Raw genomic sequence first — 15991 nt, 5'->3', positions numbered from 1 at the left:
AGGTAAGCGCGTCATGGACTAAATCAATCTTTATTTATAAAGCACTTTTCATACAAAAAATGTAGCACAAAGTTAAAAGCAGCCCACCCCACCCTCCAACTCACTCCCCACACTCTCATTAACATAAATGATGTGAATACACACATATATCTCCCCCCCCCCCACACACACACACACACACACACACACACACACACACTTAAAGAGTAAAAATTGGGCTGGGTTCACATGAGCCAAGTGAGGAAACACTATAACAGGGAGCCGTCTGCACCGGGAGCCGGTCACAGACCGCAGCCTCCAGGCTGGGCACACAGCAGGAGGGAGGCAAAGAAGCCCCCCAGCCAGGCTGAGAGGACCCCCAGAGACCCAGCAGCCACGGTCGATCACAGCCCCGGTGCAGAGAGTCCCCTCCGAGGAAACACTGGAGATATGACACAATAGGATATATACAGGGTAAAATGATAAAATAAATAAGAACGGGATACAATATAAATATAAATAGAGTAAGAAGATTAAAAAAATGAATAAGAATAAAATCAATAAATATTAGGTAAAGCCTAAATTAATAATAAAATAACGGGATAGAATAAATAAGCATAAAATAAATAAACGCTAAGTAAAAGCTAAATTAAAAAGGTGGGTCTTGAGCCTGTTGTTAGAAACATGTACGTTCTCTGCGGCCCTGAGCTCCTCCGGCAGGCTGTTCCACAGACGAGGACCATACCACTGAAAAGCTGCCTCTCCGTGAGTATGTGTCCTGACTTTAGGGACAATCAAAAGGCCAGTACCAGAGGACCTCAGGGTCCGCGAGGGTTCATATGGTAAAGGCAGATCTGAGAGATAAGAAGGCCCAAGACCATTAAGACATTTAAAAACCAATAAAAGAACTTTAAAATCGATCCTGAAACACACGGGGAGCCAGTGCAGCAATTCTAAAACCGGTGTAATGTGGGCCCGCCCTCTGGTCTTCGTCAGCACACGAGCTGCCGAGTTTTGCAAAAGTTGTAAAGTTGAAATATTCTTCTTAGGAAGACCAGAGAGCAGGGCAGTAATCAATGCGACTGGTAATAAAAGCATGCATCAACATCTCTGTGTTAGCCCGAGAGAGAATAGGGCGGACTCTGGCTATATTTTTTAGATGATAAAATCCAATTTTGGTTACATGTTTAATATGTGGGATAAAACCAAGCTCAGAGTCAAAAATAACACCCAGGTTTTTCACTTGTAGCGAAGGACATAGTGAAAATGCCTCTAATTTAGACAAGAGTTTCTCTCTCTGAGCCTCAGGACCGACGATTAAAACTTCGGTTTTGTCCTGGTTAAGCTGTAAAAAGTTTTCTGCCATCCAAGATCTTATATCTAAAATACAGTTAAAAAGGGCATCCATTGGTCTGGTGTCATCAGGAGACACGGAGATGTACAGCTGCGTGTCATCAGCGTAACTGTGGAAGTTCACTCCATGCCTCCTGATGACACCGTCAGCATATACAAATTAAAAAGTACAGGGCCTAGAACGGACTCTTGAGGCACACCACATGTCATTTTATGGATCTTAGAGGAACATGTATCCATACTCACCATAAAAGATCTGTCAGAGAGACAGGAAGTGAACCAGTTGTGTACAGCACCAGAGAGGCCCACCATGTGTTTCAGTCTGTTTAAAAGAACAGCGTGGTCTACTGTATCAAAGGCTGTGCTTAGATCCAGTAGCACCAGGACTGAGAGCTTTTGGGCGTCCCAGTTACATCTAAGATCATTTAAAACCTTTAGGAGAGCCGTCTCTGTGCTGTGGTTCACCCTAAATCCAGACTGGAATATCTCCAGGATCTGTCTATCATTTAGAAAATCATTAATCTGAGTAAAAACAAGTTTTTCTAAGATTTTACTTAAAAATGGTGAGTTGGATACAGGTCTGTAGTTATTAAAATCATTACAATCCAAATTGCTCTTCTTCAGAAGGGGTCTCACCACCGCCGTTTTAAAGGCAGCAGGGAAGACACCCAACTGAAGAGAGCAATTCATCATGTATAAAAGCTCAGCCTCAAAAAATCCATAAAGTGTTTTAAAGAGTGAAGAAGGGATTGGATCTAAAGGACATGTGGTGGGTCTCACTGTGGAGAAAACTTTCTGAAGGTTCTCAGCATTAACCAGGACAAAGCTGTCCAGTGTCTCCTCAGGTACAATCGAGCCCTCAGATGTCTTTACAAACATATCGCGATTAGATAAAATATCAGATCTGATGGCGCTGATCTTTCCCCTGAAGTGGTCTGCAAACTGCTCACAGAGCGAGTCTGTGGGGGTTCTTTGGGAGCTGTTAAAATCAGGGTTAAATAAATGATCTATGGTGGAAAAGAGGACCTTGGGATTATTTTTGTTATTACTGATTATTTTGGCGAAGTATGAGTTTCTTGAATTCCTTAATGTATTATTGTACATTTTAAGTTGCTCGCAAAATATTTGATGGTTGATAGTATTTTTAATTTTTCCTCCATCTCCTTTCTGCTGCCCTGCAATTTCTTTTGAGTGTTTTGACTTCTTCGTTTCTCCAGGGTGATACATGTTTTACGTTAATCTTTTTGGTGGTGAGTGGAGCAATGGAGTCAAGGCTTTTCTTCAGTTTGCTGTTGAAATGATTAAAAATCAAATTGCAGGGTGCAGGTAGAATCACAGGGGGGCATTCGTCTAAAACCCTGGTAAAATTTGCAGCCACTTCAGAGGTTAGATAGCGCCTCCTCACAGTTCGCACCGAGGTCTCCCGCTGAATAAAACCGGTGATGTTAAAAAAATAAAAATAAAAAAAAAAACACACTGAGACAGCCAAGTCAACAACAGAGGACACGCTGGTGGACAGCCCATGGGTGATGACCAGGTCCAGAGTGTGTCCTCTGTTGTGAGTTGGCTGCGTGACATGCTGGGTAAAATCCAAACAGTGAAAAATGTTTAAGAATTCTTTTGATGCAGAGTCAGAAGGATTATCTATGTGCAGGTTAAAATCACCGGTTAAAATTATATTATATTTTGAATGTATGTTTGTTAAAAATTCTGAGAATTCCTTGATAAAAGCAGCGCTGTCTTTAGGTGGTCTATAAATTGTGACAGATAAAACTGGAGGGCTGCTGAAAACAATAGCATGGAATTCAAAAGTGGTAAAATGATCAAATAAAATTTGTTTGGAGGTGAGTGTGTTGTTGGCCAAAGATGCAGTCCCACCACCTCTCTTACCACTTCTAATAGAAAAAGAGAAATTAAAATTTGGTGGGGAGCCCTCAGTGAGAACAACTGGTGCATCCGAACCCAGCCATGTTTCAGTTAAAAATAAACAGTCAAGTTTATTATCTAAAATTAAATCATTAATAATAAAAGACTTGTTCAACAGAGAGCGGACATTTAAAAGTGCCATACTGATTGAGACTGGTGGATTTTTGACAATAGAGTTGAATGGATGTTGATATTTAGGTTATTAATGTTTTTGGAGTTACTGGATTTATGATAATTCTGTTGCTCTGTTTGTGATTATGACGGGTATTGTGTTGACTGTGGGAAAGAGAGGTCCGAGTCCAAAGTTTTGTGTATTACTGTTAAAAGTGGAACAAATATAGGAGCTGGGACCAAGGGAACATCAGTCAGTGGCAGACAGATCAGCAGGTAATGTCAATTTGGGGTAGTGACAGGGCGGTGTGCGGGAGTGCTGTACGCCAAATGCCAAATTGGTAGACAGCAAACGGCGTCCCCAGGCGTTGAGGTGGAGCCCGTCTGCCCCAAAAAGATGCCTCCTCTCCCAGAAGGCATCAAAATTGTTAAAAAAAACCCACGCCGTGGGAGACACAGGCGGAGGAAAGCCAGGTGTTGAGGCTGAGCAGCCGGCTGAAACGGCCTATCCCTCTGCCACAGGTGGGGGTGGGCCCGGAGATAAAAGCACTCACCTGCAACTGACCAAGGAGGCTGAAGAGTTGGAGGAAGTCCAACTTCAGCAGCTCAGATTGCTGTTTGGGGATGTCATTGGTGCCGATGTGGATGATGAGCCGGTTAACCTGTGGGTGGGATGCCAGAATGTTGGGAATTCTGTCCACTATGTCAACAACAGTGGCTCCCGGGAACGACAGCGTGAGCGCCCCCCTCATCCACACGTTCCTGACGATGGAATCCCCGAGGACCAGTGTGGAGAGAGGAGGTGCCACCGGGGGCTGCTGGCCATCTGAGACGCCTGCGCCGTGGCACCGGGGGTGTTCAGATGGAGATGCGCCAGCCGGACTGCGTGAGTGACTCCCAGGTAGCCGCGCCGTGGGTCCTCTTCTCCGAGGAGCCAGGGTAAAGCACAGCTCTCCGCGGTGAGTTTGCACCACAGCGTCGGGTTGCCCACCGCGGCTCCGGGGGCGTAGTGGTGGAGATGGCGCAGACCTCAGCGACACAGCGGGATGGCGAGGGCTAGCGGTCAGAGGAGGAAAGTCCACAGGATCTAGGACATTAAATTTATTCTCCAGTACTACCGCGCCGGAGGGGTGAGGGTGCGAGAGACTGATCCTCCTGCCCCCTCTGCAGCCACCACGCGTCTCAACCACGGTCCATGGCGCTGGTTGGAGTGGAGTGGAGCTGACCAGAGCCTTGGGTCTGGCCCCTAGCTGAAACCAGGAGTTCTCGTCCTTGGCAGAAGCACCAGCGACTCAAATTGAGAGCCTGTGTTGACTGTTGGCGGGATCTTGGGACACAGCAGCTGGATGGTGCACTGTGTCGGCTAGCTCAGCGCTAGTAGCGGTGGTTTGAGCTTTGTCAAGGAGGATCGTGTCAAGTTCGCATTCAGCCCCCTGGATTTGGTATAGCGTGGATATCCTTTGCTCCAGCTTGATCACTTTTTGACTCAGGTTGATGCAGCTTTCACAGCTGGATGTTGAGGTAAGTGGTGCCATTCCGGAATCTCTTACCGGCGACAGCGTCAAAAACAAAAACTACCACTTTAACTTACGTTAGCTAAAAAGTCAGTCGTGACGCAGCAAGAGAAGAGTTTCACTAAAAGTTCACTAAAATGACAGTGAACTTGGATGCCAGTGGATCTAAAAATAAACTCCAGTTTTTGCGCATTCACGCTCAACTAAAACAGTATGTCGGATGTGCCACCAATGCTCAATTACATGAGTGGGAACTACTGCGTTAGCACAGTTTGCTCGTTAACGTGTTGGCCGTCCAGCCCCACACACGGGGCGATCCGCGGTAGCTCGTTAACAGATTTGCCGTGTTGTGGTGTTAACGTCATTTCAGATTAACGCTGACAGCACTAGTGGGAACACAACGAATATGACTGCACATAGGGCTGCTCAATTAATCGAATTTTAATCACAATTACGATCTGGGCTTTCAACGATCATTAAAAATGACTGAGCCGATTATTAGCCCCTCCCTCATTTATCCGCGATACCTTAAAGGCCGGTCCGTGAAAATATTGTCTGGCATAAACCGGTCCGTGGCGCAAAAAAGGTTGGAGACCGCTGATTAAGAGGACCAGAGGGAAGCTCAGAAAGCTAAGCAGAAGTTATTTGGAGAGGAGAGTGACTGCCGTTGGTTGAAAAGAGAGGTTAAAAAAAAAAAAAAAAAAAAAACCCACACCCTTCAGTGGTGTTGCACACTATTTTATATTATTTTTTAAAGTCATTGTTAACCTTTAAAGCCGGTCAGAGCAGCACGCTCCGTGTTGTGTAACTATTTTTAAATCCCTGTAGAACCTGAACCATGTAAGCTAGCGCAATAATTTGTTTTGCATATGAAACCGGAGGAGTTGTACTTACATCTGATGCCATCAGCTTGTCCTCGGTCACGGTTTCCTTCCACATAAAGCTTTGCAAAAACTGCATAAAAAGCTCTTGCAGGAACAAAAACATAATATTCCAGAAACACGCTTTGCCGATCCTATCAGCTGTTCGTAACACTTCCCACAGTGAAACAGACGTCAGCGCGAACTATCGCATGTCCGCCATTTCCTGGCCGAAACCGGAAGTGACGTCATTTTCGCGGAAATTGTAGTTTTTTACTTGTAGGCCTTAAAAGCCTATACTGGTCATGTTTGACTTTTCTGAATAGTTTCTGGGATGCTTAGAACTCGAATTGCACTGCTGGAAATAGTTTATTTTGATGCACCTGCTGTTTTCTTTGCATCATAGGATTGTTTTTTCGTTTTTCCTGCAATATATGAAAATTGGTGTATCTCCAAAATAAAACTATGAAGACACTCAAAATAAGTTTCCTGTTATTGTAAACTATTTTTTGCAACTTTTTTGTATTTAAAGTTTTGAGGGATAAACCTCTTAAATTTCTCCAAATAGAAATATATGTAAAAAAAAAAAACCAAAAACGATTTTCAATTTTTTTTGTAGTTTATTGCACTTTTTTGCAATTAATGTAGTTACTATGGACTTAATGCATACATATTATTAAAATATGGGCTATAACAGTTGTATAGCAACTTGAAATGCTCCCACAAATGGCACTACAACATGTAAAAATATAATATAAGTTCTGGCGGACTTTGTTCTATAGTCCGCCAGTCCAGTGTAGGTCTTAAAGGGTTAAATAAATATCGTCAAATAATCAAGATCTCAATTTCAGTGAAAATAATCGTGATTATCATTTTTGCCATAATCGAGCAGCCCTAACTGCACATTTACTCCAACAGCATCCTAGTGCAAAGACAAGTGGAAGCAGACAAAAACAACAAGCAGGCATGCTACAAACTTTACCCGAGTAATTTAGACAGCCGTTAGCACATGAGTCTCCTTATGGGGACCTGATATGTTTAATATGCTGCTGAGAATACAGCCCAGAAGAAGCGTATAGTATAGCTTTTATTTTGGAAAGAGCCATTTCTCTGTAATAAACTCCCTTTTCCAAAGATGAGTGATTCCTCAATCAGATAGATTTTTTTTCTTTTTTATTACTTTGTTTCAGCAACATTAAATTTAAAAACTGTACTTTTGAGGTAAAATATACATTTATAATTTTAATAAATGACAAATTAAAAAAGCATGAACATTTTTTGTATCGAAAAAACATCGAACCGTGACACCAAAGTATCAAACCGAACCGTGAATTTTGTGTATTGCTGCACCCCTACAAAATTAAAGCATTTTCCCCCCTTTAACACTTTCTTTTACTGTAAAGTTATCAACATGCTATATGACTGTTATATACACCACAGCATATATGTTGACTGTTGAGTCAAGCTGCGAACGTTGTTCCCAAATTAAGACGTTTACTTTACTGTTATTCAAGGTATAGTTTTTGGTTTTGCTTTAGCGCCATAGTGTACAGTTTACACATTCACACATCACCTGAAATATTCATAGACTCAACACTGGGAGGAGTCAAATCTCTGGGAGGGATAAATCAGGAAGGGCATCTGGTTCTTTTTGTGTGTGTGGTGGGCTTCATGACAAACCTAATGACTGGTAAAATATCAAAAAGGGACGTGTGACGTCTAATTGTCACAGAAGACCTGTTAAATACTTCAGCTGATGATGCCCATGCTGTTGTGTCCTAGCAGGACTGATGCAGCTAAAGTGTTAGCTCCAACTGTTCATACACAGGTCAGAGCTATAAGGAAAAACTTAAATGCCGAAGCAAGACCACAAATTGCGCAGGCATTAAGCATTTTCATCAAACAGACAGCCACAGAAATCTCCATGTTCATTTGGCTTCATGTGCTTTAGTGCAGTTCAGCTGTCTCTGTTAGCAATTTATATCAATTTGCTTTACAACTACAGCCAAATTCACAAATCTTTTCTCATGTATGCAATTTCATTTCCTGCTGTCACACAACAGAATGACAGAACAGCCCATAAACTACACAGGAGAAATTAAATGCATTCCCCAAGCTGCTTCTCTGCACCAACTGAGTCATTGTTTTTGTAGCTTTGCCTAACTCTTCATTCATACGGATCAAAGACAAAAACTGCGCTGAAAGTTCATGTAGTGCATGTAGAAGTAAAGTCATCACTCAGACCGAGCGTCTCCGTTAGGTCTGTATCAGCAGCTGTGGGGTCTTAGACAACATACTAAATATGCTGTGCGCCTTCTAGCCATCACTCAGTCCTCTACACCAGGCAGACCTTTAATGTTAATCAATACTTTATGATATGCATGTTCATAAGAGGATTGATCTAATGTGTATAGTTTGAGAATTGAAATGCATTACTATACAATTTATATAAAGGAATAATATTTATATGTACAGCGCGTATGAATATCAATCATCTTTTGGCAATAGATTGATTCCCGTTTGTGTCCAGTCCAGCGTTAGACTGTTCTACTTAGGGCTGTTCGATATAACAATATATATCAGATGACGATATAAAAACGTCTATCGTTTCATTTTACGCTGTCGTTTGTTTCCTGATGTCGCAAAATAAACTGTTTACAGCAATATTTTTCATTGTTTTGGTGGTCACTGTAGTGGCTATTTTAACTTATTAAAGTTCTCTTATATTTTATATAACCACACTACAGACGGACAAGCGCCTGTTTTTATGCGTTGTGCTTAGCAACAACAACAGTAACAGCATCACTTGTCCGCTTGTTTATGTTCCACATAAACCTTTCACAATAAAGCTCAAGATCCTGTTGAGACTTTTCAAAATAAACTGAATCACGTGAAAGAGCAGATTATTTACGGATGAAAAGCAAAAAAGAGCCGCCAGGTGCTAAAAAATAGACCTTAGACTCAAACGTTAGAACAGGCTTTTCCCCGCAGCACGCCGTGTAATAAATACTCAAAGAAAACGGCGCCCTTTACAACTTATGTCTAAAAATGTATCGTTTCATGTATCGGTTAAAACGCTCGACTCCAGCTACATGACGCGCAGCTGGAAACACTTGCCGCAAGACGAGCTGCCCGAGATTCACAGAATTTACAGAAAATGTTACGTTTGATTTATATCATTATCGGGACGATAGAATTCTCATATCGGGATATGAGATTTTGGTCATATCGCACAGCCCTAGTTTTCTACTGACCTGAATCATGTTTGTACGGTCTGGTTGCACAAAAGTAAACAAGCTGTGTGGAAATCAAAAGGATGCTGGAATGCAAACCTCTGGCTATAGCCCGATGGTGATGTAGTTGTTTTATATGGCCACTTCATTTATCCGTGTTTATAAACAAACATCTGTGAACAGGGGTCCGTTCTTCGTACCTCGCTTACTACATCCAAGATCAAATGACACATCCAAGATCAAATCATCGCGCCAACTTTGAGCTCGCTATTCCGGTTCTCCGAACACACCTGTTGTTGACGATTAGTATAGCTGGATGAAGTAATGTGAGATCACTGGGTGGCTTAACAGGGGCTACGCATCAATAGTAGAAACATTGATCTGCAACCCTTTGATTGGTCGGCGAAAATGTCGAAGGAGCGCGCTCAGTATTTTTCGGCAGCAGAGCAAGAACTCTTGATTGAAACTCCTGAAATCCCTCAGAGTTTAATTAAAACGCAAGGGAACACTGCAAAGGCTGCAAAAGCAAGGAGAGAGGGCTGGCAGAAAGTTGCTGACAAATTAAACTCGTAAGTAATTTAATAATAATAATAATAATAATAATAATAATAATAATAATAATAATAATAATAATAGATTGGATTTCTATAGCGCTTTTCAAGGCACCCAAAGCGCTTTACAATGCCACTATTCATTCACTCTCACATTCACACACTGGTGGAGGCAGCTACGGTTGTAGCCACAGCTGCCCTGGGGCAGACTGACAGAAGCGAGGCTGCCATATCGCGCCATCGGCCCCTCTGGCCAACACCAGTAGGCGGTAGGGTAAATCTATTATGTTATCATACATTATATCATATTACATTATATCTTCTTTCACATTAGAGCCACAACAGGACCCACTAGAACATGGGAACAAGTAAAAGTGAAATATAAGAATATTCTACAGAATGGTAATATTTATCACTCATATTGCTTTTAGTCTCTTGGAAAGAGACCCTGGAATAATCTGTTTGTTTATAACAGCAACCAAGAAAAGGGCAGAGCAAAAAAAGACAGGTGGTGGTCCTGCACCCCCTCGTCAACAAGTTGGTTAAGTAAATAATACCCTCACGGGAAAATCGATATCTCTCTATGAGCACACTGTCGCGCTGAGCTAAAGGCTCCTGTCTGTCCCGCAATATACGCTGAATTCTGAACACTCTCCTTATCAATCTTGCACCTTCCGCAATGGGTGGCTCGCGTATACGGACAGGACATGGCTGCAACAGACTTCCCAAATCCACCTTCACTTTTATAGCCGTGGTCTCTCATCTTGATTACACGAAGTAATTTACTATTACTACTCTAAAATATGAATTACATCTGAAATAATCAAATACATGGAATAGAATGATTAATAGTACATTTCCCTTTTTTTAGGAAATGACCTGTATGTATCTGTATGAAATCAATAACAGAATCAAATACTGCATTAGCTTTAGTTACATTGATAATATTTATTTATGGAAAAACAGTGGTAAAATATCGCTGTTGCTTTCGTATAGATGAAGCGGACATACCTGAGTGGCCGCGATCTAATCCTGTTTACATAAAGTAAGCCTGCTCCCAAGCAGGTTTACGCTTACGGATCTGTTGCTATGACAGCAAGTCCCAGATGAGCTTCGGAGAACAGAACGATCCAAGATCACGCGAAATCGTCAACAATCAAATCCAGCTAACTTACTTAGCGAGGTACGAAGAACGGACCCCAGAATAGGAAATCTTGTCCGGTTAGCGACACCAAAAATAAATAAATAAATAAAAAATAATAATAATAAAAATCAAGAGCAAACTCTGCTTCTTTCCTCCCGTTGCAGCTTGCATGATGATGTGCGGCTAAATGCTGGGCTAATCCTCTCTCTCACAGCTAGGCCCAATCCAGCGCTTATTACACTCGCCATACACTTAATGTTTAATCTCCAGAATTACAAACACTTCATAGTTAAACAGTCTGTAGCACACAAACCGTGCCAATACCAGAGAGCTTCATTTCCTCACTGAAATCACGATAACCCACTTGGAGCAATCTCAGGAGACTCGTCATTCTACCACACTTCCTTATTTGTATGACTAATGCAAGCTTTTTGATTATATTTAGAGTGGATGGAATCTTAAGGGGTAATAAATTCATCTTTCTGTGAAAACCAAATCTTATGGTTTCTACCATGCTTTAAAAAAAGCCTACAGTGCAGGAAGAGTATTCTTCAGTATTCTGTCACTGTGGTGTAAAACACTGTCATTGCTGCAACGAGTCAGCTACGCAGATTTTCTGTCACTTTAATTAAATAACAACCAGACAGTAAAGTGGTGTGTGGCACTGATGTTTCCCATCGTGCTGTGTAGTTGCCTTGGTAACAGGTTTGTGGATAAGGATGAGATGGCCTGTGAGGCAAAGGAGAGAGGTGGCAGCCAAATGTGACTGGCAGGAAAACAATTGTGTTGAGGAAGAGGAGAATGCACGGAGGCTAATTTACGCAACTGGAAAAGGAAAAAAGAAAAAAGAAAAAAAAAAAAAGAAGATTGCATCCATAATCCTAAACTTTGAGTTATGCTTCTCAAAACGTCATTGCTTTGTTACTCGGAAGCAGGAGGTGGATGGCATCAGCTGCCAGTGCTACAGCTGGCAGGCATGAATATGCAAAATGCTGAGTACTTTCAATGTCATGGGTGGCTGTAGCTCAGGTGGTAGAGCAGGTCATCTACTGATCGGAAGGTTGGTGGTTCGATTCCCGGCTTCCCCTAGTCTGCATGCCAAATATCCTTGGGCAAGATACTAACCCGAAATTGCTCTCCGATGCATCCATCGGAGTATGAATGTGTGTGAATGTCAGTTGTGCTTGTGTGAATGGGTGAATGCACAAGTTGTGTAAAGCGCTTTGAGTGCTCAGAAGAGTGGAAAAGCGCTATATAAGAACTAGTCCATTTACCAATGTGGTTTAAGAAATGATGAAATCCTTGCGTTACTCGCCAACATGAATAGCACTTTGTTCGTGTTTACTATACACTGAAAGCTGACTGATGCTGTCCACTACACGATTTTGAGTGAGCTAGTGTCAGGGATATTTTTCCCCATTGGTGGAAACACGCTTCCATCTGAATGAATCAGACATAACCATTTGAGTCAGGAAGGAGGTGGTTTTTAAAAAAAAAAAAAAAAAAAAAAAAAAAAAAAAAAAAAGAAGGTGGCGTGACGATAGACTGATGGGGTGACACCGCAATGAGGATGCAAGAAGAACAAGAGTGTGCAGAGGGGGGGGGGGGGGGGAAGATGAGAAAAAAGAGAAAAAAAAAAAAAAAAAAAAAAGGATGAAGAAGAATATTTCTCAGGTCACATTTTTCAGGTCAGTACAGTAATTTGGGTGGACTACATCATCTACTCCGCTCCTTTTTATAGCCCTACCTACCTACCTACAGACAGAGGCAGCACAGGGAGGGCCGGCACACAGGAATAATATGGAGAAGGGACTGTATGTGTGGGAGGTGAAGACAAGACGAGAATCGGCCAATGAGACACCACAGTGATATGTAGACAGACGAAACAGCTGGGAAATTAACACCACCAGAAAACTGCTGCCAAAGCTTAGGTGAATTGAGCAGTCATGATCAAACTTAGCACAAATTTAACAATTTCAAAAAGAGTAGAAGAAAACATACTCAGCTGCTGCTGTAGCTGAGTCAGAGGCCCTCATAGGTAGTCTTCTGAGGTCTTCCCAGGCAACTTACCTCCATTTAGCAAGTAAATTATGATGTTTGATAAAACATTTGGGTCCTTGTTTTTACAGAAGGGAAGCACTTCCTCTTTCCCTTTGATGGTGATTCAAAGAACTAGAAATAACCAGCAATTTTTGAAGACCTTTAGAAAAACCAAATAAATAAGACTGTCACTTTGAGACCATCCTCCACTAAGGCCGCCGCTGTACTGTGCTATTTTAGAGCCACATAAGTTTGAATACGCTCTCTTTGCACAAGCTCCAGCTCTCCAGAAAGTGTCACAAATTTCAGCTTTTTACACAATTTTTCTGAAAAACACGCAAACAGCACTAAAACCCCATGTTTTAGCAATAATAATTACTTCATTTCCTGCTGACAGTGGAGTCATTTGCCAGATAATAGCGTAAACCTGTAGCCACGAGTGTTGAATGTGATGCTTTTATCTACGCCATCATTACTTGTGTAAGCATCCCTCTTATGTCTAGCTTAGTAGCTGGCAGTGCTACCAGTAGGCAGCACTGCCTTACCTGCAGGCAGCACTGCCTTACCTGCTAGGGTAAATCTTGTCTGCATGCTCACATGCACACACTCATGCCATGTGCTGAGGTTAAAAAAAATAAATAAATAAAAAATAAATACATAAAAACTGGATCTAATCAGACGCTCTATTAGCTAGTGCTCCCTGTGCCTGCCTGCCTGCCTGCCTGTAAACACATCTGCTGCGATGGAGATACTGCCTTAGCAGCTATTAATAGAACGTCTTTGCTAGCTAACATGCTAGCAAAAGCACCAGGAACAGCGAGACCAAATTAGCTCAGGACTTTCTGCAAAGGCAAGACTGAAATATCCAGCATGTGTTAGCATCACCAGCTTAGCGCTTATGCTTGAAGACAATAGTTTCTTCATAACTGCAGAGTCATTTGTTGTAGATCTATTGAGACCTTTATAAAACTTGTTTACTTGTCAATAATTGGTGTCCACAAAAACACACCGAAATAAAACAGAGCCATATGAATGTAGTCTTAACATGATCATGACAATGTAGAATCTGTTCTGTTCAATCTGACAACTGTGCCATGCACCTCATGCGCTCATGTGAGAGTGGGGAAAGGGAAAAAAGGACAACCGTGAACTTACTACTTTGGTAAATGTGGAGGTCAGCTACCAGCTGTGTTTCTGTGAAAGGACGTCTGTGCGCTTAAGGCGTGGCTTCTGTGCTTCTGTCACACAAGAGTACACTGCAGCACCATCTTATTGAAGAAAACTGGCTGCATTACTGAACAGAACTAATGTATGGCTCAACATACTTTACTGAAATAGATCATCACTGGACCTCAACCAAGGGGCCATGAAAGGGGGAGAAGGGTTTTGTAGTCTAGCAGCTGAGAAGCAGCGCTGCCACACACACACACACACTACAAGTGCAGATATTGGGCTATTTTGTGTTGATAGTGGTAATATTATAGAGATTACTATTAACAACAGCTGGAATTTTAGCACAAAATGCCACCAACAAACCAGACTAAAGGATACCGAATTATTCTCCTTTGTAGTTTCCTGGCTTGAACAATACATATGATGAAACAATAAGTAGTTTGCGGCATATAAGGCTATAACAAGCTGCAGAGCTAAATGGAGTGTGGAGGGATAAACATAGCATCACTTGTTTAGCTGACACATGAGAGGCCAAGGGGGTGCTGCTCCCAAGAAAAAGGAAAAGAAAAGACAAGCAGCAAACTTTTGTTGTTAGCAGGTGGCTTAGAAATGACTTCTGCAGCCTGAATTTACTTTATCACCCCTCCAACCACGGAAAAAAATAAATAAATAAATTAAAAAAAAATATCGAAACACACTGTTGAGTAATTCAGGACGACTCTTCTCCTTTATAGCAAAATTATACATTTCCGAGAAGGGTGCAGCAAAAGGTGTGCGAAGAAGGTAAAAATCATGTGCGCAAAGAGACTGAAGAGACAGGAACAGTGAGTCAGCTAACCAGACAGAGAGAGATACTGCACTGTGTCGAGAGGGTGGACAGGAGGATGACAGAAAGAACAGACAAACAATGACTGTGCACACAGCCTGCTGTGTTCAGGAGAAGCACAAAGGGAAAAGCTATTCTGTTTAGAAAATAGGCGATCACACAGTAGTGTATGCACGTTTGACAAAAAGGTGAAATAAAAGTCATCTTGCATACCCCTCCATGTGTTACATTAGACAGTGTGTTAGGTGCTGTCCAAGTGAAGTAAATTAAGAGCACCAAATTCCCAAAACAGGAAACAACTCACCCCGTAGCTAGGACTACAAAAGGAATGAGGACAGATACGGTTAAAAAGCCTGCTGGAAACACTGGTATAAGCACTATAACTGTAGATGAACAGGGGGAAAACTAAAATACACACCTTCGTCCATAAGATTTCCAAATAAGGCTTTCGTCTCCTCTTGAAATGTGGGGACCTCTGGAAAAGAAAAGGGAGCAAAGTAAACGAACACAAGTTAGAAAAGCAAAGCTAGAGGGATACTGGTTCAGACCGATCCCACCGTAACAATGTTCCTACCATATAACAGGAATAATAACCATCAAGTAAAGTACACCAAATTACACACATTTATCACCAGCTAAACATGAAGCCTGGCTTTGTAATTTCTAACAATGTTAAATAACATGCTCAAGTCAGTCCGATAAGCTGGATTTCCATCATGACAGTCTAGTTTTTAAAATGGTGCCAGCTGGCTATAGGAGATCAGGAGGGGCACAGCAGATTTAGTGCACTTCCACGAACTACAACCAGCCTTTCAAGGCATTTAAGCCACTCACTGTGCTGCTAATGCACCATACATTAGCACGAGACTTTATATATTGGAAAAAAAAAAAAAAAAAAAAAAAAAAATTGATTCACACTGTGCCGTCTTGCCTAGGGCTGGGCGATATGACCCAAAATTCATATCTCGATATTTTTTTAGCTGGATGGCGATATAAGATATATATATATATCTCGATTTTTTTTTTTTTTAAAGCCATAAGTTAAGAACAAAAAGAGAGTTCTTAGTCACACTGTGTCCCAGCTGTCACACGGGCACTTTTATTTACATACAGCGTAGATGTACATGAAGAAATTACTCAAAAATAAATTATCAGCATTTATTAAATAATCATGGTCCATAAATAAAAGAAAACAATGTTGTTTTTGTGCATAACAAAAAGCTCACAATTGTGCAGTCAAAATGTAAACTAATAGACGCTGAGCATAATAACAAAGAGACA

The 15991-nt window shown here is 41.6% G+C and overlaps 1 protein-coding gene across 2 annotated transcripts in view; it reads right to left on the bottom strand.

Annotated features, from left to right (window-relative positions):
- siah1 (siah E3 ubiquitin protein ligase 1) overlaps window positions 1–15991 on the bottom strand; it is a 39525-nt gene that overhangs the window by 4815 nt on the left and 18719 nt on the right. The window contains exons 2-3 of one of the 2 annotated variants that reach the window (XM_076885515.1): window positions 15129–15185; window positions 15015–15027 (exon numbers count right to left, since the gene is read on the bottom strand). Coding sequence is in view for 1 of the 2 variants with exons in the window: in XM_076885514.1 (XP_076741629.1) it covers window positions 15129–15138 (10 nt within the window). In the remaining variant the exon portion in view is untranslated. The remainder of the gene's footprint in view (window positions 1–15014; window positions 15028–15128; window positions 15186–15991) is intronic. The other variant, XM_076885514.1, reaches the window with a different exon arrangement.

This window comes from Maylandia zebra, linkage group LG7 (genome assembly GCF_041146795.1).
Source record: "Maylandia zebra isolate NMK-2024a linkage group LG7, Mzebra_GT3a, whole genome shotgun sequence".
In the NCBI taxonomy this organism is placed as follows: Eukaryota; Metazoa; Chordata; class Actinopteri; order Cichliformes; family Cichlidae; genus Maylandia; species Maylandia zebra.
This window is presented reverse-complemented; position numbering and strand designations above follow the sequence as displayed.